The sequence below is a fragment of the Hylobates moloch genome, unplaced genomic scaffold (genome assembly GCF_009828535.3).
Source record: "Hylobates moloch isolate HMO894 unplaced genomic scaffold, HMol_V3 SCAFFOLD_6, whole genome shotgun sequence".
In the NCBI taxonomy this organism is placed as follows: domain Eukaryota; kingdom Metazoa; phylum Chordata; class Mammalia; order Primates; family Hylobatidae; genus Hylobates; species Hylobates moloch.
The window spans coordinates 155702908-155724143 of NW_026652281.1; the positions used below are offsets into that span (position 1 = coordinate 155702908).

Sequence of the window (21236 nt, forward strand, 5' to 3'; positions counted from 1 at the left end):
AAACTGTCACCAAATTACAGGAGGGTCCAATAGCCCAAGCTGTTTCCCTGGGACCCCATGCACAGAACGGTCCACCTGGACTTCGCCCTTACACCCACTGGCTCTCCTCCTGGCCATCACCATTGGGAGAGGTCTGAGTGAACAGCTTGCACATGCCCCTGTGTTTTCCAGAGCTGGAGGGGCTGCTGTGCCCAGGCACATCCGCGAGTGTGACCCAGCCCTGCAGCTCTCCCTGCTGGCTGAGTTGCCTCGGGGGAACAACAGCCATGCCACCACTTAGGGACTGACCTTCCCACTCGCTGACCGGATGCTTCATCAGAAAGGGAAATGCTGCAGAACGGGGAAGGACCAGTGCTGCTGAGGCCGCAGGACGCAGAAGGACACGGCCGAGGCCGCAGGCCAGAGCCCAGTGTCCCCCAGGGGCCTCTCGGCCGCTGCGAGCCACTGACAGGGAAAGGCCGAGAAAAGTCAGGGATGCTGATTCTTGCTGGCAGTGGCTGCGGGACGGCCCTGCCTCCCTGGAACTCTGCTGAGCCTGTCGGCTGTCCCTGGCCACAGAGCCCTGGGGGCTCAGTGAGGAGTTTCCTTTCAAAGAGGGGCCCCAAGTGGCCAGGGCTCGTACCAGCCCCGGCCCTGGCATCCCCCCTACACGCCCGTCTCAGAGCCTGTGCGGCCCGGCCCATCCCCTGTGACTGAGCTCGGTCACCTGGGTCCGTGCGAGCACCACCATGTAATTTGAGAACAACGCATTTCTATTCCCCGACACATCATATTCTGCTGCTGCTCTGTCACCAGTGTGACCTAAGGAAAGAGGGAAGGAAAATGCCGCTATGGGAGGAGAGGGCCGTGGCATCAGGGGACAGGAACGGCGTGGGGGAAGGGGGCAGCAAGCAGCTGCCAGGGTTGGGGGCGGGCTGCTGAGCCCACACCAGGCTTGGAGCCGCAGCCCTATCCCTACCGCTGCCCCCGCCTTAGGGTGAGATGCAGATAGTCCCCGGGGTTCTGGGCTCCGCTTCCCACTGAGATGCGACCCTCTGCTGAGGGTGGAGTCCAATCCACATGGTGGCTCGGCAGGTGGTAAGAACTGAAAGGGATCTCGTGTTAATGAACAGGCCTCAGGCAGCACGTGGATGCCCCTAGCTCCAGAGGGGTGTGTGTGGGATGCAGCAGCTCCTGCTGGCGAGGGCCAGGGCGTGGGTAGCTGGCACTGGCTGGCAGAGGCTGTAGAGTGGACATCCATCAAGGCATAGGGCTTGGACTGGGCAGGGGTCCAGCATGCCTAAGTGGCCCAGGCATCAGACCCAACCACCTCAGAGCAAAAGTGAGGAGGACTCAGGCCAGCCTCCCTACTCCCCAGGCATCCATGCATGATGAGGAAGAAGGGAGAGGCCCTGGCAGAGCAGGTATGAACCCCTCGGAGACTGAGAAGGCACGACAGAGGGCCACGGGCCATCACCTTGCACTGTGCCCGTCGACCTGCGCAGGGGCCCCCAAGGCACTCAGAGCACAGAGCAAGAGTAAGGTGATGGCTGCAAGAAGGGGCCTGCATGACAAGCTCATGGCAAGGGTCGTCTGCTGCCAGCATATCCCTCCCTGAAAGCGCAGTCATGCAGGGCGCTTTCCAACACCCAGAGCATAGATGTTCCAGTGCCTCTTGGGCTTGGTGGGAAACGGCTTTGCCCTTCTGTGCAGCAGGTCGCAATCCCCCTGCACCACCAGAGTCTGTTTATGTGGCTTAGTTCCCTTGCCAGACTCTGGCAGATGGGAAGATAGATGAAATCCTGCCTGCCGCTACACAGGAAACCCAGAACCAAAGGAAGAGGAGCTGAATTATTGGAGGCACAAGTGTCTGTGATCACTTCTGCTCAGGCTCGGAAGGGCCAGCAGGGGCAGCCCCCAGGCCAGGCTCCCTGCCAGGCGCGGGTGGGAGGTCGTGCGGGCTGCAGCCAGGCTTCCTTCCTGCTGTCTGGCTGCAGGGAAGTTTCCCTTGCTCTGAAGTTTCCCCACTCTGTGAACATTCCCACGGGGCACCCTATGCTGCCTCGTGTGCTGTCCCATCCTGGTAACTCACGGCACCATCGTGATCTCCAATCACCTTCGTTTGTTAGCTGCCTGTCCGGCTCCACCAGACGGGGACTCTTCTGCATCCTTGCTGATGCATCCTGGGTGCCCAGTACTCCCGTGCTTCCGCAGGCTTCAGGACCAAGGCCAAGCTCAGCCGCACGCACCTTCTCCCACCCCAGCGGGCTCCCCAGGGTGGCCGAGGGCTGGCACCTCTTTTGCACAGGCGGCTCCTCTGTGTGGAATGATGCCCTTCCACTTCCCACTTGGGAAACGCCAACTCTGTGACCAACACCAGCTCAAGGATCACCCCACTGTGACTATCTCCACGACCAGGTGGAGACAGCTGACCGTCTCCTTTGGCTGCCAAGGCCCTGTCCTCGCTGTGCCAAGGCAAGCAGGTGGCCCCCATGAGAAAAACGCTTGTCCAGGACGGGAGCTGGCTGGGGCTGCTCCCAGACATCATGGGCCGAGTGAACAACTGCTCGGCTCGCTGGTCAGCTCTGATCCCCGCCTGTGCCGAGCACTTCCCCGCGTGCGATATCTCTCCCCTCCCACACCCTGCAAGTGAGTGCTATCCCCCTGTGCCAGTGAGGAAGCCGAGGCACAGAGAGATCGAGAGGCTCACATAAGTGGGCGTGGGAGTCAGTGCAGAGGCTCTGGGGAGCAATTTGGCAAACCTGCTGCAACTAGAAACGGTATCCCGGGACCCGGCCATTCAGACATCAGCATGGATGATGGAGACACAGCCTCTGCCATAGAAGCAAAGGCAGAAGGGCACCCAGCCACCAGGAGTTCCACACCCACAGATAGAGTTCATTTTTTATGGGAGTCTCTGAGATCACAGTTGCTTTATGGGAATTCATTTAGTCACTTATTCATTCAAAAGAGATTTACTGAGCACCTACTACGTGCCAGGCCTTTTCCAGGTACTCAGTGAAAAATCAGGTGGGCAGACCCTCTCTGGGCCCAATACAAAGTCACCTTCGTGGGAGTCCCTAACCCTCCTGAGACTCACCACCAAGGAGACGCCTGGACTGGGGAGCAAGACCCAGGATTGCTTGACCGCAACTCAGCTCCGGCGGCAGCCCGGGAGGGGCCTTGGGGAGTGAGAGTCCGTGCCAGGTCAGCCCGACAGCCCGGCGCGGCACATCATCGCCCCTGTTCTTGTGGTTCAGCTGTCACCTCCTTGCTGGAGCCTGCACAAGACAAGCTCCGAGGCTGCCTCCAGCTGTCAGCCGGGTGTGTGGATGGCTGGCCCTCCTTGTCCACAGAGACTCTAACTCCCACTCTGACAACCATCAGTTCCCCGCAGGAGGCCAAGGACAGCACGCTGGGAGGCTTCCACATGAGCTGTCAGGAGGTCTGCGGAGGAGGGAGGAGGTGGGGAGAGGCCCACTTGCGGGGAGGGTGCCGCACATTTCAGGAGGAAGCAGAGGTGAGGCCCACCCACAGGACCCCCGTCAGAGTGTTCCCCACCTGCTCACCAGCCCCGGTCTGTTGACCTCCCCAGCCCTGCTGGAACATGTGCTCACCACGGCATCCCCAGCACCTAGGGCTGCTCTATTCGTGTGCACTAAAGGAGTGAGTGAGCAGGCAGGCAGGCCTCAGAACAGGAGGACACAGCAGATCCACGCAGAAGCCAAGGCAAAGCAAGAGGCAGAGTGGATGGTCTGCGGGGAGAGGCAGGTGTGGCCAGGGGACTCCAAATGCTGTGGGGAGGTCGGTGAGGCCTGAGGTGAGAATCCACGGAGCATGCTAGGGGATTCGGGAGCTCTCGGTCTTCAGGCCACAACAGTAGGGGAGGACCAGCACAGGAGCCACCTTCCCAACGGTATGTGACTCCGTCTGCCGTGCTCTGGCCATGTCTCACTGAGTCTCAGTGACCTGATGCAGGCAAGGGAACCTCACAGGGCCGCCAGGGCAAGGTAGTGAGGTCACAGACGTGCCTCCTTGCACAGGGCCAGCAGGTGCAAAAACAGCAAATGTGAGTTTCCCCCTCCTCAGGTGGGGAGAGGTGCTTCCAAGGATAGAAAGCACAAGCCCCAAACCTCCTAAGAGAGAGGAGTCTATCTCTGTAGACCACAAAGCAACCTCGCTGCCGCTCTCTAAGTCCCCCAAGCTCCAGCAGGGCCCAACCTGTGCACTGCGATTCATGATGCGGCCAGGCTTTTGCATGCGCTGTGTCGCCACCAGGAGCCCTCATTAGAGGCAGCTGCAGTGGCCCTTGTCCGAGGAGCCTTCCCCGACCAGCCGCCCCAGGCACCCTTCCCTGATGAACCAAGGTGTGATCACGTGTCCTGACCCTGCTCGCCACACTCCTGTGCTCTGAGCTCCCCCAGTGCAGGGACACAGCGGCCAGGAGTTCGGGGAGTGCCCGACATGACTGAGGACAGCTCTCAACTCAGCATGCTCCTTCCACACCCGTGCTCTGCTGAGCGCTTTCCTGGTGTTCAACTCGAGTGGTGCTCCCAACAGCCCCGGGAATTGGCACTGACCAGCACAGGGCTCAGCAGGACAGGCAGTTGCCTCCTTCCTTCAGGCTGGAAAGAACACTCAGGCCACCCACACGCCAGACTTGTTCTGCAGCAGTGTTCTGTTTCACCTGTGCAGTGTGGGTTCTTAATTTCAATTTGTGGCCTACATTGAAAAATAATTAGATTTCCCATAAAAATTAGATTTCCAGCTTCTCATGGAAGAAAGAGCTGGCAGCAGTGGTCTGCTTATTCCGACAGAAACACAAGTGAGTGGAACCAGGACGAGCTCTGCAGTGGGGCGTGGCCTCTCCGGTCGCCCCAGTCCCCACCACTCCCAACAGCCTTCAGCCACCTGGGCCCCTCGGGCCTGGCTCCTGTGAGCTCGTGAGGGCACTGCCCTCTTCTGGGCCTTGCATGCAGCCTCGCACACACTGCCGGCCCTCACGGCTGTGTCTCCTGGTGGCGCACAGGGCCAGGCTGTAAGGCCAGCAGGACAAGCGTGAGGAACAGAGGGGCCACGGCACCACTAGCAGACCCTGAACCCTGCTTGCCTCCCCCCGCTTAAGGCACCCATGTTTTTGTGTCCAGTTTCAGAGACATTTTTCTCTTTCCCAGGAACCAGAGCCAGAGACTGGTGAACTATGAGTGGGGGCGACGCCTTCCGCCTGGCTGGTTTGCAGCTCTGCGGCCAGTTTACGAGACCTCCACCACGACCAGCCGAAAACATTCCTGTCTGACCACTGCCTTCCCCGCCGCCACCATGCGGTCTCAACACTCTTGAAAGTTAGTGAGAAATTGAGCCCATATGCCTTCTGATTGTTTGCAAACCCTGGCAAGGCTTTGGTAAGTCCAGGCCAATTTCTGGATTAAATTAGACAAGAAAAGAGGAAAAATATCTGAATCCTGGCATAGAAAGAAATCATTCAAAAAAAAAAAACCGTTGTAGAACATACTGTACAGAGAATGTTCTCGTGCTGGGAGGGGTCAAAGGTTACAGCCTCAACTGAAGGCACAGAAGACCCTTGGATTCCGCGTTCCCCATAGGCCTGGGAGTGTGTCTGCCCTCAGCAGAAGAGATGCTTTGGGGGCTCAGGCATTCTCCCAGAATATAAGCAGTTAACACAGCCGGGAGAGACTATTCCGTGTGCCCAGAAAACCGCTCCTCCTGCTCTGCCATCCTACAGAGGTTAAGAGCAGCTCATTCTATCCTTTCAAAAGAATCCCCGAAGCAGCCTCACCGGTCCTTTGAGCTGACAAGGCTAGCGTGGGGGTGGGCTGGGGTCTGAGCAGCCCACTGTGCTCAGTGCTTCCCTAATACGTACAGCCATGTGCACTGATGGAGTGAAAGGCACGTGCTAACTTTGGAGGCCTGGGGCCATTATAGCTCAAGGCAGGCACTAAGCAAGTACATTTCTGCAGAACCTGGTAGCAAATATTCCTTTAGCACCCCATAGTGAATGTTCTCAGCTTTGTGGGCCATATGGTTTCTGTTGCAACTACCCAACCCGCTGTTGTAGCACAAAAATGGCCACAGGCAATTCATATATCAAGAGGCGTGGCTGTGTCCCAATAAAACTTTATCTACAAAAACAGGTGAAGGGCCAGGTGGCCCTGGGGCCAGAGTTTGCCAACAGCTTCAGAATCTCCAGTTTACCTTGACAAATTCACGTGAATTTAGCTTTCATGCAAGTAATATGTCCAAATTTACTTTAGTGTAAAACTGATGTTTTAAAATGCTTACCATCCAAAAAAGGGGGGAGATGCCTTACATCTGTCTGGTGGCCTCTGGCAGGCCTGAGAGTACATGTTCTCAGCAGCAGTAGGTTGAGCGCTGGCCTTGCTGCAGGCTGGGTACCACCCACTGCAATGGTCTGCCTCCTGTCTACAAGGAGTGCAGTGGGACCAGTGGCTCACACAGACAGTTCAAGGTCTTTGTAGATCCTGATACTTAAGCAACACATTGAGGCCTTAGGCTTCTCAGGGAAGAGTAGGATTGAAATTAGTGCTCTAGTTAAATGCTTGAAGCCACAAAGGAAGCTTCAGCCTTGGGCCCAAGTTTATATTTCTTGAAGTCTTGGCACAGATAGATTTTACTTTTAAAAAAGTATCCATAGCCAGCGTGGTGGCTCATGCCTGTGATCCCAGCTACTCAGGAAGCTGAGACGGCAGGATCACTGAAGCCCAGGAGATTGAGTCCACCACGCAACATAGCGTGACCCTGTCTCTAAAAAAAAATCTTTAAAAAATTAGGCATGGTGGTGTGTGCCTGTAGTCCCAGCTGCTTGGGAGGCTGAAGTTGGAGGCTGCAGTGAGCTATGATTGCAGCACTACACTCCAGCCTGGGTGACTCAGTGAGACCCTGTCTCAAAAAAAAAAAAAAAGAAAAAAGCATATATAAACATATTACTTTCACAATGGCTCTGCTCTTCCAAGCCATTCATCCCTGCCTCCCATTTACCTGGGCCTGGAGAAGAGTCCCTGTCTGCACCTGGGGACAAAACTTGAGGTGCCACACACATCTGAGCTGCCTCCTAGCATGGCAGCCTCACCTGGCAGGCCCAAGCCCACTCCTTAGGGGTGCCCAGGCCCACACACATGGCCACAGCATCTGGTTTGTGAGCAGAGACTAGCCCAGGCGCTGGCAGAGCAAGTTTTTGAAAATGTGAGAAATACCAAAGCCCCAGGGTCAGTATCAGGCATGTTCAGCAATGTCAGCTGTGTCCCAGCCTGGCAGCATCCGCTACTTCAGGGAGCATGTTTCCAAGCAGGAAGGGTCAAACTTGACAGTGGTCTCCCAATGCCCTCAGGGGCAGGGGGCGGGCCTGGGCAGAGGAGAGCCCCTTATCCTCCCGGCTGGGTCCAGGGGAGGCAGTAATGCAAGGTGGAGGCTGGAGGCTGAGCCAGAGTCGAAGGCTGGGAGGAGCAGGAGCAGAATGAAGGCAGAGGGAATAGAGTTCATTCTGCCAGTGACCGGGCCGGGGGCCCAGCAAGGCTGGATGGGCCACACATCTGCCCATGGCTCTCACTCCATCCTCCTAGCCTCACAGTGCTTGCAGGGGGAGACCCCTCTGCCCTTAGACGAGGGAATGTGGGCATCCCCAAGGGGCCTCAGCATCTCTGACCAGGCCAAGGGCCGCTGAGCCTCAGGAGACTGGACTCATCCCAGGGTTGCCAGCAGCCAGGAGGGCTACTACGGCTGCATGTGCTCAAACTCCAGTGTAGGCCGGGCGCAGTGGCTCACGCCTGTGATCCCAGCACTTTGGGAGGCTGAGGCTGGCAGATCACCTGAGGTCAGGAGTTCTAGACCAGCCTGGTCAACATGGTGAAACCCCGTCTCTACTAAAAATATAAAAATTAGCCAGGCGTGGTGGCACGCGCCGATAATCCCAGGTACTTGGGAGGCTGAGGCAGGAGAATTGCTTGAACCTGGGAGGTGGCGGTTGCAGTGAGCCGAGATCACGCCATTGCACTCCAGCCCGGGTGACAGAGCAAGACTGTATCTCAAGAAAAGACAAAAACAAAAACAAAAAGACTCAGTGCAGAGAGCCTCGTGGACGAGGGCCCGCCCCCTACCTGCCACAGGCTCAGCACACACCCAGCGCCTTCCTGGCACGGCTGGCTTTGCCTGGGCCTCAGAGGTGTGTGGACGTGCCCAAGCAGAGGCTGGGGAAAGGCCACAGAGAACAGGAGCCTGAGGTGGCATCCAGGGGGCACATGTAGGGCAGGAGGTGGTCCCTCAGGCTGTGGGGTCTGAGCACAGGGCTCAGGTTCCTGGGCTCGCCCTAGGGACAGGCTGACTTCATAGATGACCAGGGCCCATGCTCAGAAGGCCCTGAACTTGGGGCTTGACCCTCTGCAGCTCTGTCTTGAAGTTCTTCGTCATCTCACCCTTGCATATGTGTTTTGTAAGTGAAGGCTCCTGGGGCAATGGAGCACGGTCCCACCTTCCCAGGACAGGCTTTCAGCTGCCCTCAGCAGGTGCAGGATCAGGCATGTATTCCCCACGGCATCTCAGGGCAGGCGTGGTGGTGGCCATCCCGCCCACGGCTGGCAGGAAAGGGGCATGTCTGGTGGATGGCCGGCCAGAGCCCATGTTTCGGCAGAGGTGAGCCTCCCGTGAGTGACACCTGCATAGAGATGGGATTGGCCATGGCCATGTGCTCTGGGCTGGAGCAGTGCACCAGTGGGAAGGGGGCGTGCCTGGCTCTACTTCCCCAGACGCCCTGGGCAGGACACAGCCAATGTGTTCTTCCAGGGGTGGCAGGAAGCTCTCAGACCCCAGTGGGTGCACCCTTCATGCTGGGGGTGCACTCACTCTGCTAGGACCCCATACCTGAGGAGCATTCCCTCAGCAGGATTCCACTCTGTGAGATCCTCTCTTCTTCCTCCCAGCCTCCCTGAGTCTGGCCTGTGCCTGTCATAAACTTCTGGTCAGCCTGAGGCACCCATCAGGGATCAGCCACAAAATATACATTTGTTTAATTTCAGTGACTCCATACAGAAGCTAAATGCTCTAATATTTGCATTTAAAATAGCCATTGCACAATTTAAAGATGAATAAGAAATTCATGCTAATAATTCAAGGTTCCAATTTTTATTCACTTAGAACGACATTAAAAAGCGAATAAAAAACAGCAAGTTGAGAGAGAGAGAGAGACAGAGACTAACGAAGAAAGGAAGTGGCTTAATTGTCCCTTTTTTTTTTTTTTGAGAGAGAGAATCTCACTCTGTCGCCCAGACTGGAGTGCAGTGGCGTGATCTCGGCTCACGGCAACCTCCGCCTCCCAGGTTCAAGCCATTCTCCTGCCTCAGCCTCCCGAGTAGCTGGGATTACAGGCACGTGCCACCACACTCGGCTTATTTTTATATTTTTAGTAGAGATGAGGTTTTGCCATGTTGGCCAGGCTGGTCTCAAACTCCTACCTCAAGTGATCCGCCCGCCTTGGCCTCCCGAAGTCCTAGGATTACAGGTGTGAGCCACCGCACCAAGCCTATCTTTCCTCTTACTTTGGGAGAAATTCAGGTTGAGGGCTGCTATGGCTGAACCCAAGAACAGTCAGTGGTTGGTGAGGAACTGGAGCTTGGGCAGTACAGCTGCCAAGTAGGGCAGAACCTCCGAAGACTAACTTCTGGGGACAGCAGGAGGCATCAAACACATCATCCAAGGGAGAAGCTGTTCCCCTGGGAAGGGAAAGACTGCAGGATCTGACCACACGCAAAAATGTAGGACACCAAAAACTATCCCAGGCAGAATAAAACAAAAGATACACAACAAAACTGGGGAAAATATTTCCCACACATGTGACAGACAAAAAGTTAATCTACTTAAGTACACAGACTCTTCAGATGAATAAAACACCCCCAAATCCCAGCAGAATCAAGGGCGTGAACAGGCCAAGCACAAAAAATAAAATAATCTCTGTTTACAAATACACGTATATTTTTTAATGCAGGCTCATTAACATCAAGGAAATACAACTTACAACAAAAAAACTTATCTCAGTTGTAATGAAATCACCACTGCTCAAAAGGACCCAGTGGTGTGAGGAGGTGGGGGACAGGCATTTGCTCAATGAAGCGGGAATAGATGAAACCATAACAGAGAACATTCCAGCGTAGAAAGCTTAAAAAATGGGCAAATCTGTTGGCCAGGGACTTCGCTTTCAGCAAGTCAGCTTAAGGAAGTAAGCAAGAGCGATAGATTCAGTTCTATGAACGTGAGACAGTTAGTGGCATGTCTGACCTCTAATGGAGAAATAAGTTTTGCTATGTGAATATGTCATATAAATAATAAGTTAGGTAAAAAGTGTGTGACAGTCACACGGTGCGATGTTATGCAATCATTAAAACAACTTGGTAGACAATAACTGCTGGGAGAAGACATTCACACACCTACATGAATTTATGCTAATTTTACATAGTAAAAAAAATGTCCAGGCACGGTGGCTCACGCTATAATCCCAGCACTTTGGGAGGCCCAGGTCAGAGGATCACCTGAGGTCAGGAGTTCAAGACCAGCCTGGCCAACATGGTGAAACCACTGTCTCTACTAAAAATACAAAAAAAAAAAAAAAATTAGCCACCCATGGTGGTGCACGCCTGTAATCCCAGCTGCTCAGGAGGCTGAGGCAGGAGAATCATTTGAACCCGGGAGGAGTAGGTTGCAGTGAGCCGAGATCACACCACTGTACTCCAGCCTGGGCGACAGAGTGAGACTCTGTCTCACAATCAATCAATCAATCAATCAATCAATCATCAGTGTTAAACAGGGACTATTTCGAGAAACCAAAAAACATGCTTTTCTAGATGTAAGGAGGAAGATAAGAAAAACTGGACCCAGGAGGGGCTGCTGGAATGGGCAGGTTGGTGGTTGCCTAAACCAAAGAGCCCCTTTCTGTGCCCAGGCGGCCTCGTGAAGTCCTCCAGGCGGCCTCGTGAGTGCTCCATTTCCAACCCTCTTCCCTTCTGGCAAGTCTGAGATGAGAAGGGCAGCTTCATTTTTCCCATGGAAAAGGGAATATCACGTCTTGTCTTTAACATAGAAAGGAAGCAGCCCCTCCAGTGACTTCCACGGCTCCCGGAGCCACAGGCAGCTCCCCTCCACCTCTGGAAGATGGCAGCGGTCGGCCTTGCTGGCCCCGACTTCCCCTACCTGTGCCCCCTGCTTGACAGGCCAGGCCTTCTCCGTTCTTCCAGCTGGCCCCATTCCTGCCTCAGGGCCTTGACGCCGCCTGCCCCCTCCCCCAAACCTGGAACAGGCTGTCCCTATCCTACCTCTTCCCACATCCTTCCGCTGTCATGAGCCTCAGCTCCCGTGCACCAGCCTCTGACCTGTATAAAGTGGCCTGCCTTCCCCTACCCTTCTTCCTTCTCCGTCTCATAGCTATTTTATTTCTTTCATTGCATTTATCATTATTTGAAATGATCCCGTTTGTTTTTCACTTGAATGTCGCCTGTGTCCCCCTTCCCAGAATGCAAGGTAGCAGGGCTACGTCCTGTCATGCTCACAGCTGCACCCCTTGCCTGACATACAATAGATACCCATAAACACCGGTCCCCCGTATGAATGGCAGCCAGGGGCACCAGACAGAGGAGGGTGGCTATGCCGAGAATCCACCCCATCTCAGCAGCTGAACACAATACACTGTACCCCGTGTTTCCTTACTCACACCATGGTGCAGCGTGGGTCTGGAGGGCCCAAGCTTATGTTGTGGCTGCGCCTACTGGGACATGTGGCTTCCAAGGTTTCCGTGGCAGGGGGAGACAGAGATGGAGGGGACTCCAAGCTCTTACCAGCCTTGGTCCACAGGTGACCCAGGTCACTTCCTTTCACACAGGCCACTAGGCAAAACTGGCCATGTAGCTCCACGTCAGCTACAAGGGAGACTGGGCAGGGGAGGGGAGCACAGGGGTGATTGATGAGGCTGAACTGCCTGTGCCACCCCTGGACCCCATATCCCAGGCTCTGCCACAAAGAGATCCCAAAGGTAGTTCTGCAAGCAGAAGTCACCCCAAATGATGAGGGAAACTGAGGCAGTGCAGGGCTGCCAGGGTGGAGCTGTGCCTGCACTCAGCCCACCTCTGCCTCACCTCCTCCTCAGAGCCTGCATTCCCTGGGTCCCCACCATCGGGGCCCCCACCAGCTCCTCCTCCCAGGGCTCGACAGCCTTTCCCAGAGCATAAGCTGTGCCACCATTCTCTGCATCCAGTTCAGTGGGCAGCTCACTGCCCAGGGCTGGCCCCCAGACCCCGGGCTCTGCATGTGCTGTTGCCCAGCCCCACCTGCTCTACAGCTCCAGACGAACACCTCACTGGGAGCCCAGTCCCAGCCGGCTGCTGCCACCTCTGTCCTTCCATGCTTTTGCTTTCGCTCCAGCCATGGGGAGCCCCGTGACCAGCTGGGACTTACAAGAGGAGTGTGACAAGCCACTGGCCAGGCCTTGGAGGGCCACTTGGGATCGTGGTTTGAGGCCCCCATAGCACCCAAGTTCAGAGACAGGGCACGGTAGGCAGTCCCTCTGTGCACAGACCCAGCCCTGCCCTGTCGAGCACAGCAGCTGCCAGCCACACTGTGGCTTCCATCCAGGTGCAAATTAATCCAAATAAAGTACTCTTTGGGGTGGCTACCATAAAAAAGAAAAAAACAACAAGTGTTGATGACGATTTGGAGAGACTAGAATCCCTGTACACTGTTGGTGGGGGGCAAAATGGTGCAGCCACTGTGGGAAACAGCGTGGAAACTCCTCAAAAAATTAAAGAAAGGATGAATTACCCTGTGCCCCGCAATTCTACTTGTGAGCATATAGTCAAGAGAACGGAAAACAGAGTCTGGAACACCCACGTTCACGGCAGCATTATTCACAGTAGCCCATGGGGGGCCACCCGAGTGCCCATGGACGCCTGGATAAACAAAATGTGGCCGATCCACCCACACACGGGATACTGGTCCTCCCTGAAAAGGAAGGACATTCTTACACATGCTGCAACATGGGTGGCCCCGAGGACGTCATGCTAAGTGAAATAAGCCAGATACAAAAGGACAGTTACTCTTTGATCCACTCATGCGAGGTACCCAGAGTAGTCAAAGTCTTAGCAACAGAAAGTGGAGTGGCGGGTGCCAGGAGTCGGGGGGAAGGGAGGAACAGGGCTGAAACTCAATGAGCACAGTTTCAATTTTACAAGATGAAGAGTTCTGTGGACGGTGGTGGCAATGGTGACCCAGCCACGGGAATGTGCTTACACCACTGAATCACGCGCTTAAAAATGGTGAAGATGGTGACTTATGTTCTGTATATTTCACTGCGATTAAAATTTTTAAAATTAAAATTAAAATTCTCTTGGAACAAATAAGAATTTAAATTAAAAATTCAGTTCTTCAAGGACACCAGCCACACTTCAAGTCTCCAGAGCCCTGGTGGCTACTGCACCAGAAAGGGTGAAACGAGCACCTCTGCTCCCCAGCACCACAGGAAGCTCTGTCGCACAGCAGAGCTCTGGGAGGCCACCCCTTCTCAGGCGCTCCCACTTGCTCCATGCCCCTCCTCCCCAAGACCACCAAAGGGCCCGGCATGCCTTAGATCTGTCCCCAGGACACTCTCCGGGCATGCACAGGCTCTCAGCGAGGACGCAGGGTATTAATCGTCAGGGCAACGCCATGCTCCAAGCACAGCAGCGCCTTATCTCCCTCGCCCACACTGAGCTCTTGCAGTGGGAGCTGGGGCTCAGATCAGAGGCAGAGACCCCCCGCTGACCCTCCGCCGCCAGTCTCCCAAGCCCCGGGACTCTCTGCTATGCCCCGCTGCCTCTGCAGGACACCCCCGCTGTGCCCATGACAAGCACACTGTCAACACGTTTGCTGAATGAATCAGTGCTCACTTCTGTGCAACAGGGGACAACAGACACGGCCCAAATACTTCCTCAACTTCTGAGACTTGTCTCCTAAAACGGTTTCTCTGTTGTGATAAAACTCATCTCAATTTAAGAATTTTAAAATTTCTCATGCTTTTCTAGAAATGAACCTTCCCATCATTCAAAATAGGGGGTACGGCTGGATCACTAGGGTTTGAATAAAGTTGGATGGCAAAAGTGAGAGAATGTTCTAGACATCCTCCAACCAGCTGTTGTGTCAGAGAGACCCTGGGCACCAGGGGAAAGGCTGATCTGCCTCCACCGGCCTCATGAAGGACTCACCATGGGCCCCACCTTCGGTCAGCGTCCTTGGTGGTCTCTCAGAAGTGACCCCTCCTGGACTGTCACTAAATAGTGCCACTGTCATGATAACAAAACCACATTTTATGTGGAAACTAAAAACGTGTTCACCCTATTGACAGACTGAAAAGCACATTCACTGACATTATCTCATTTAATCACATCAACCCCCACGATGAAAACACTGACCCATTTTATAGACGAGAAAACCAAGGCTCAGAGGATGGAAGCAGTGTTCCCAATGACGTGCCTGAAAAACGCAAGGCCTGCAGTTGCCATCGGACTGTAATTCCAAGCCCAGTTCTTTCCCCGCTGGGTTGGAAGGCAATATAATGCTAGGGGAAGAACTCATATTGTGAAGGCAGCCAAGATTTTATACCTACCAGTCTCAGACCTAGCGTGAGGACTTCCCAAGATAATTTAGCATGGCAAGTGCCCAGCGTGGGCCTGGCACAGTCACATAGTAGGGGCTCGATAATTGTAGCCATTATGGTTTTATTGTTATTAATTTTCTTTTTTTTTGAGACGGAGTCTCGCTCTGTCACCCAGGCTGGAGTGCAGTGGCGCGATCTCAGCTCACTGCAAGCTCCGCCTCCCGGGTTCACGCCATTCTCCCGCCTCAGCCTCCCCAGTAGCTGGGACTACAGGCACCCGCCACCACCCCGGCTAATTTTTTGTATTTTTAGTAGAGACGGGGTTTCACCGTGGTCTCGATTTCCTGACTTTGTGATCCGCCCGCCTCGGCCTCCCAAAGTGCTGGGATTATAGGCGTGAGTCACTGCACCTGGCCGTTATTATTATTATTGCATTAAAGGTACATTTCAAAAATAAGATGAGGGTAAGTGTGACAACGCTCTCCCAAATAAAATGAATTCTGCCAATGCAGCGGACTTCAGCCCCCTGTACAGATAAGGCTGGGCTCCAGAGGGCTCGCTGACTCATCCAAGACCGGTCAAGAGGAAAGTGAGCAGAGGAAGGTGGTGTCTCTGTCCAGTGTTCAGCTCACTCACATTCCCCCCTGGCCCTGAGGTATCTTTTCACCAGGGCCCTGGGGACTCTGACCCATGTGTCAGCTTCGTTCCTGGAGGGGCTCACCCCGGTCCGAAAAGCAGAGCTGAGCAGCAGACCCCAAGCAGACTGCACACCCTGCTGCCTGCCTCCAGCCTGGCCCCAGAGGACCTCATTCATCCACAGGTTTGGACACACAGCACGGGGTTCTAGAACTTCCCACCTGCCCGGCTTCCACACCACCTCCAGCCCTCCCTAAGCCCTGGCTTCCTCCCACAAATACCCCCCTGCCCCCTAACGCCCCACTGGCAGCATCTCACATTCCAGGCCATGCCCTGGTCCTCCTCCTCACCCCTTCTTTTCCCTGCAGGACTCAGCCAAGCCAGTCTGCTCCCCTGGGAACCTGCATTTTGAAGACTGGATGCCCCTCATCCCCACAGTGGCTCTGACCACATGAGGCAGAGAGGAAAGGCCTGCACAGCCTCCACCCATACACGGTTCAGCATCCTCACACCTCCTGCTTAGGTTGTTGGGGTGTGGAATGAGGGGGAGGTGGTTCTTTAATCTCTTAGCATTAGGCAGACAACGGCCAGGCACCCAGAAGACGGAGGTGGCACATAGACACCCCTTTCAACAGCCCAGACTCACAGGGAGAAAGCAATTCCCTTCCCGATCTTCAAATCCTCCCACTGCCAGCTTCAAGGAGGGGCCCTGGGTTGGTGTCTGGCCCTCGCTGTAATGCACATGAATCTCTACTTTAAACAGAAAAGGGGCTTCTGTTCGGAGCCAGAGGAAGGCAGGACTATCTAGATGGGCTGAATAACGTCACTTTATGTCTTACTATTATACTAGCTTTTCAGGTAAAATGAGGTTGCCTTTTTAAATAACTTTCGTTTTAAAAGTGGCAAACATCAAGGAAACGTATTTTTCAAATGACGCGACATCGAATGACACCGTCATCCAAATGACTGGAGTTTGCGTAAAACCGCCTTAGCCTATAAAGAGCCTCGCCAAGTTAGAATTACCCGCAATTTGGAGATGAGAAAACTGAGGTCAGGGATGGTCAGCTTGTCTCACCCGTGGACCCAGCAAGCCTCCCTGAGACTGTGTCACTCACCTCCGGCTAACAAGGAAATCGGCAGAGCCTCAGGGGACCCGGTCTGGCTGGGCCTCTCTGGCCTCCCCGCCCCACCCTGCCCCCTTAGCCACCCCACTCACAATGTTCATGAGCGTCAGCAGGTACTTCTGCACGTGCTCCTTCCCGTGGAACTGCACCACGGAGTCATCCACGCCCAGCAGGACCTCGATGTTGTAGTCGTCGTCCGCAGCATGCCTGCGTGCCCTCCGCCTCGAGCTGTTGACGCGCTCCTCTAGGATGCCCAGGGCGCGGCTGAGGCTGTCCAGGCTGCCCGGGGAGACCCCTGCAAGGAGAAGACAGCATCTTCAGTGGCAGGGCAAACCCACCCGGACACAACACCCGCCAGGCGCCAGCTGGGCCATCCTCTCATTTAAAACTCACAGCACCCTGAACCGAGGGTATTGTTCCATTTTACAGAGGAAAGCGAGGTGCAGAGGAAGGTGGCAGAGACTTGCCAAGCTGTCTCAGGCACAGCAGGGCTCAGACAGGCACCTCTGTGACTTCCAGGACTGCTCGTTCCCCAGCCCCTGGTGGCAACCCCAGCCACAGCAGGGGCCACAGTGGCCTCCACACCATGGATCAGGCCTGCTGAGACTGTGAGAGACCCAGCCCAGCATCACCGTCTGCCTTACGGAGCCCAGGGCTGGCATTCAGCCATGGAGAGGCCGGGAACCTCAGCCCACACTGCCTGATGCTGGAGTGGGCAGAGCCACCTCTTCTCCCCCGAAGGGCTGCCAGGTGCCAAAGGACTGGTGTCCCAGGTGTCACCGCCAGCTGTTATGACTGGGGAAACCGAGGCCCATCCTGGGCTGTGCATGTACCCCAGTGTCTCCTTGGGCCCCTCCCAGAACTTTCTGCTAAGTCCTCCACTGAAGCGAGGCCCCACATCTCTGAGCCAGGTCCCGGGCCCCTCCCCAGGTGAACTGTACCGCCTCTCGCCTGATTGAATTGTGCAGAGACCAAGATGAACCCCTCTGTGGCAGCTCCGCTGCAGTCGGCCCTGGGCAGGCACTGACCTCCTGCCCCCAGGGTGTGCCCCTGGCCACTTGGGGCTGCCATCCTGGGGAGTCTGCCCCGGATATCGTCCCTGCCTTCTGTGCAGTACGGTTTCTGCTCTGTTCTGTGTCCTGCGGGCCTGGAGACCACCCTGGACCAGGCTTCAGTTCCCGGCCCTCCACTGCCCGTCTGAAGGCCACGGCAAGGCTGGCCAGGCTGACCTTCAGCATCGATGGCAGCCCCAGACCACACTGCCCACTTACCCCCAAGCCCCAGTGTCCTGGAAGCCCCCTTTCCCTTGCACTGGTCTCTGTGTCTAAGCCAGGTCCCAGCCCCAGGGTCCTGCGTCTCCATGGCATTCCGCAGGCAGGTCCTCAGGGACTCCTGGCCCGGGACAGACCCAGGGCTGCAGGTCATCGTGACATCACCAACCCACAGGGCGGTGGCCAGGCCCCGAGGCCCCTGCAGCTGAGGGAGACCAGTGTCCCTGCTGCCACACCTCTCTACAAACAGTCTTCCAGAACGACACTTTTCACCCCCAACGCCTCTCTCCTGCTGCCTCTTCCAGGCAGGGACAGGCACTCCCTCCCTGCGACCGTGGCCCAGGACAGGCCCTGGAGGCAGAACAAGGCCTCTGCAGGCGGCACGGCCACTCGGACAGTGAGGCAGCCTGGCACCAGGCACTCATCGCGGCACACACTTCCTCACCCAATGCTAACAGCAGGCCACTCGGTGGACATGGCCATTTCCGTTTTATAGATGGGGAGACCCATGGCATCCCAGCGTGGCCTACTCTCAGCCAGGAGCTCTCTCCTTGCACCCTGCAGCCTGGCTCAGACAAGACAGACTGGACATGAGGTTTCAGGCACAAACCTGCAGCCCGGCTGTGGGCAAGACCAAGAGAGACAGTGGAGGGCAGAGAGTGAGGGCTGGGACAGAAAAGTGGAGTAAGTGGGGCCAGGGCTGAGCAGCTGCTGGGGTTCCAGTACCTTCGGGGGTCCTTGTGCCACCCCCAGCTCCACAGTTCTGTGTCCCCTTGATGCACACACACACGCACACACATGCACACACGCACACACACACGCACACACACGCGCACACACAAGCACACACGTGCACACACACGTGCACACACACGCGCGCACACACGCGCACACACACATGCATGTACACAGCAAGGACTGCCCAGGGCCACTCCAGGGACGGGGTGGGGCCTGCGGGCCGGGCTGTGTGGAGCTGAGCAGTCTGCTTAGCTGCCTGGATGATTCGGGGCCATCCATGCCCTTCCCAGAGGAAGCGCCAGCGACTTAAGCCTGACGGGGGGTTGCGGAATTGCCACTCTATTTTTGTACATTTATTTCTTTGCATTTCCAACGAACAGACAGCTCACCTTCAGAATCACCTTGGGAAGCAGAGTGATGGTAATTTCCATAGGAAAACTCTTCTTCCCTGGGGAACAGGCCGGACGTTACCCTCTGCCCTTGTCAAACTAGGGGTCACACACGGGCAGTGCCCTCAGCAAAACCAGATCACAGAGGCACTCGTTGAGGTCATGTGGTGCCATCTGGTTGATAGTATTTGAAAATTGGGAGATTTCATGTTTAAAAAATCTAGAACCTCCAGATTCTCTTGAGGAATTAGGAGATGGGGCCACCCCAGGGGTAGCCCTGGGCTGTGAATTGAGGGGCCACACCTGGAGACAAAACACACAGGGCTTGGCTCACCAGGCCACCTGCCTGCCACCGTCAATGTCATTCTGGCACCAGAAGGCATCACAGCATGTCCTCCTGGCCCTAACCCCGAAGTCACCATGCAGGGACCCCTCCAGACATTCCCCGTAGGAGGGCACGGGCACCGCATCGGGACAGAGCTGGGCTGCAGAAGGCATCACAGCATGTCCTCCTGGCCCTAACCCTGGAGTCACCATGCAGGGACCCCTCCAGACATTCCCCGCAGGAGGGCACGGGCGCCGCGTCGGGACAGAGCTGGGCTGGGGCACGTCTTGAGGCTGCTTCTGCTGCCGGCAGAGTTTTTAACTAAACTGTGTGTTGCAGGCCCATTAAAAATAGCAAAGGTTTCTAAAGATTTAGAATCTGAATTTCACCTGAAATGGGATTATTATTGTTGCCGTCATTCTTTTAATCGTGATAATTTTGGGGGGAAATTTGGAAATTGTGTTCTAGAACACTTCTTCTCTGCCCAGGACCAGGGACCAGTGCCTGGAGAGACAGCCCAAGGCCCAAAGGCAAAGTGGGTGAGGACAGGAAGACAGGGGCCTGGGCCGCCTGGCAGGTGACAGCCGCGCCCTGCGTCTGGCTCCTGGAAGCCTCAGTCGTGCTCAGGCTGGACAGGACAAGGGGAGAAGCCCTAAGGGCAGGCGGATCTGTGATGCCCTCAGGCCTGGGGCAACAGGCGCTCCGGCCCAGCCACCCTCCTGTCCTCCTCTGTCCCAACAAGACCCGGCAGTCAGGCTGAAGCCCCAGCTTGTCAATCATGAGTGCCACCTCAGTTTTCCCCACAATAAGATTGCCCCTGACCCTGTCAATCACGAGTGCCACCTCAGTTTTTCCCACAATGGGCTTAACCCAGGCCATGAAGAGACTCTGACCACATGCTGGCGCTTGCAGGCCTCTTCCCCAAATAGAGCCTTGCTATAGGGAGCTCTGGCCAGTTGTCCTGGCATGGTCCTGAGTCGGCTTCCTAGTGATCCCTTTGGAGGCAGCCTTGGCCTTGGGCCTGCCCACCTGCACTGGTTGCCCACCTGGTCTAACGGCCCCTGTTCCACTTGGTCCCTCCAAGGCAGAAGGGGGCTATTTGCTGCTCACTCCTCCTCCCCTGGGAGCTCCCTATGTTTGTAGCCCAGCCCTGCTGAGCTGTGGTGACCAGGAGCTCACACAGCCTCTGCTCTACCCCTCGGCACTGACCCTGCCTGGATGAGTGGTCAGCGCGCCCGTCTCCTGCGGAGGCAGGACGATGATGGTGCCCTTGGTCTTCCTTTCCTCTGTGTGCAGCCTTCCCCACAAGGCGGCGCTGGGTCCCCTGGGGGTGCTGATTGACCAGGCCCCAGAAGTCATACCCAGGTGGGCTGCAGCTACCCTGAAGGGAGGTGTCTGTGGCACACAGAGCTTTCGAGTTCCTGGCATTCCCTGTGCTTGGCACCCCTTCTGGATGGCAGCTGGCGATCTCTTTGCTCACGTCGTGGCCAAAGAATGACACTGTGGGAAGCACTCCAGAGCCATCCTGTTTCAGAGTCTCTAGAATGGAACAAGAAGACTCCATGGAAGAATCAATCAATAAACAGGGAGAGGATGGAATGAGGGGAGGCAGCAGTTCTATCCAGAGAATTCCATCAGGGGAACGGGTGGGTCACAGTAGCCATGGGCTCATCCACAGTGCCACAGTGCACAGGGCACGTGGGCGAGGGCTGCACCTGCCAGCGTCCTAGGCCCACCCCGCGCCTCCAGGCAGGGGTGTGTGCACAGCCCTTCACAGTGGCAGCTCCGTACCCCAGCAGCCATCCAATCCCCTCGCCAAGGTGGAGGCTCGTCACCATCAGCATATCGTCCCGTTTTAGCGTCAGGGAAACAAACCAAGGAGCAGAAAAATTACACAACTCGGACAAGCTGCACCACCAGAGAGGAGGAGTGGGCAGGCACCCAGGCCTGAGTCCAGCGTTGTTTGTCCACATGCCCGGAGCCCTTCTGTACTTCACCAGCACTGAGGGGTGATTTGTGGGAATAAAAATTGTAGAAACAAGTATGATTAGCCTAGAGAAGAGAAAACCTGGGGCTGAGTCTGTAACCTTGGGAGCATCCTGGGCAGGTGCGGGTTCTGAGGGCAGGTGCAGT

At 55.8% G+C, this 21236-nt stretch overlaps 1 protein-coding gene across 2 annotated transcripts in view; it reads right to left on the reverse strand.

The window, feature by feature from the left end:
- ADAMTS2 (ADAM metallopeptidase with thrombospondin type 1 motif 2) overlaps positions 1-21236 on the reverse strand; it is a 227603-nt gene that overhangs the window by 76664 nt on the left and 129703 nt on the right. For both annotated transcript variants that reach the window (XM_032158851.2, XM_032158852.1), the window contains one exon: positions 16473-16675. In XM_032158851.2, the coding sequence (XP_032014742.2) occupies positions 16473-16675 (203 nt within the window). The remainder of the gene's footprint in view (positions 1-16472; positions 16676-21236) is intronic.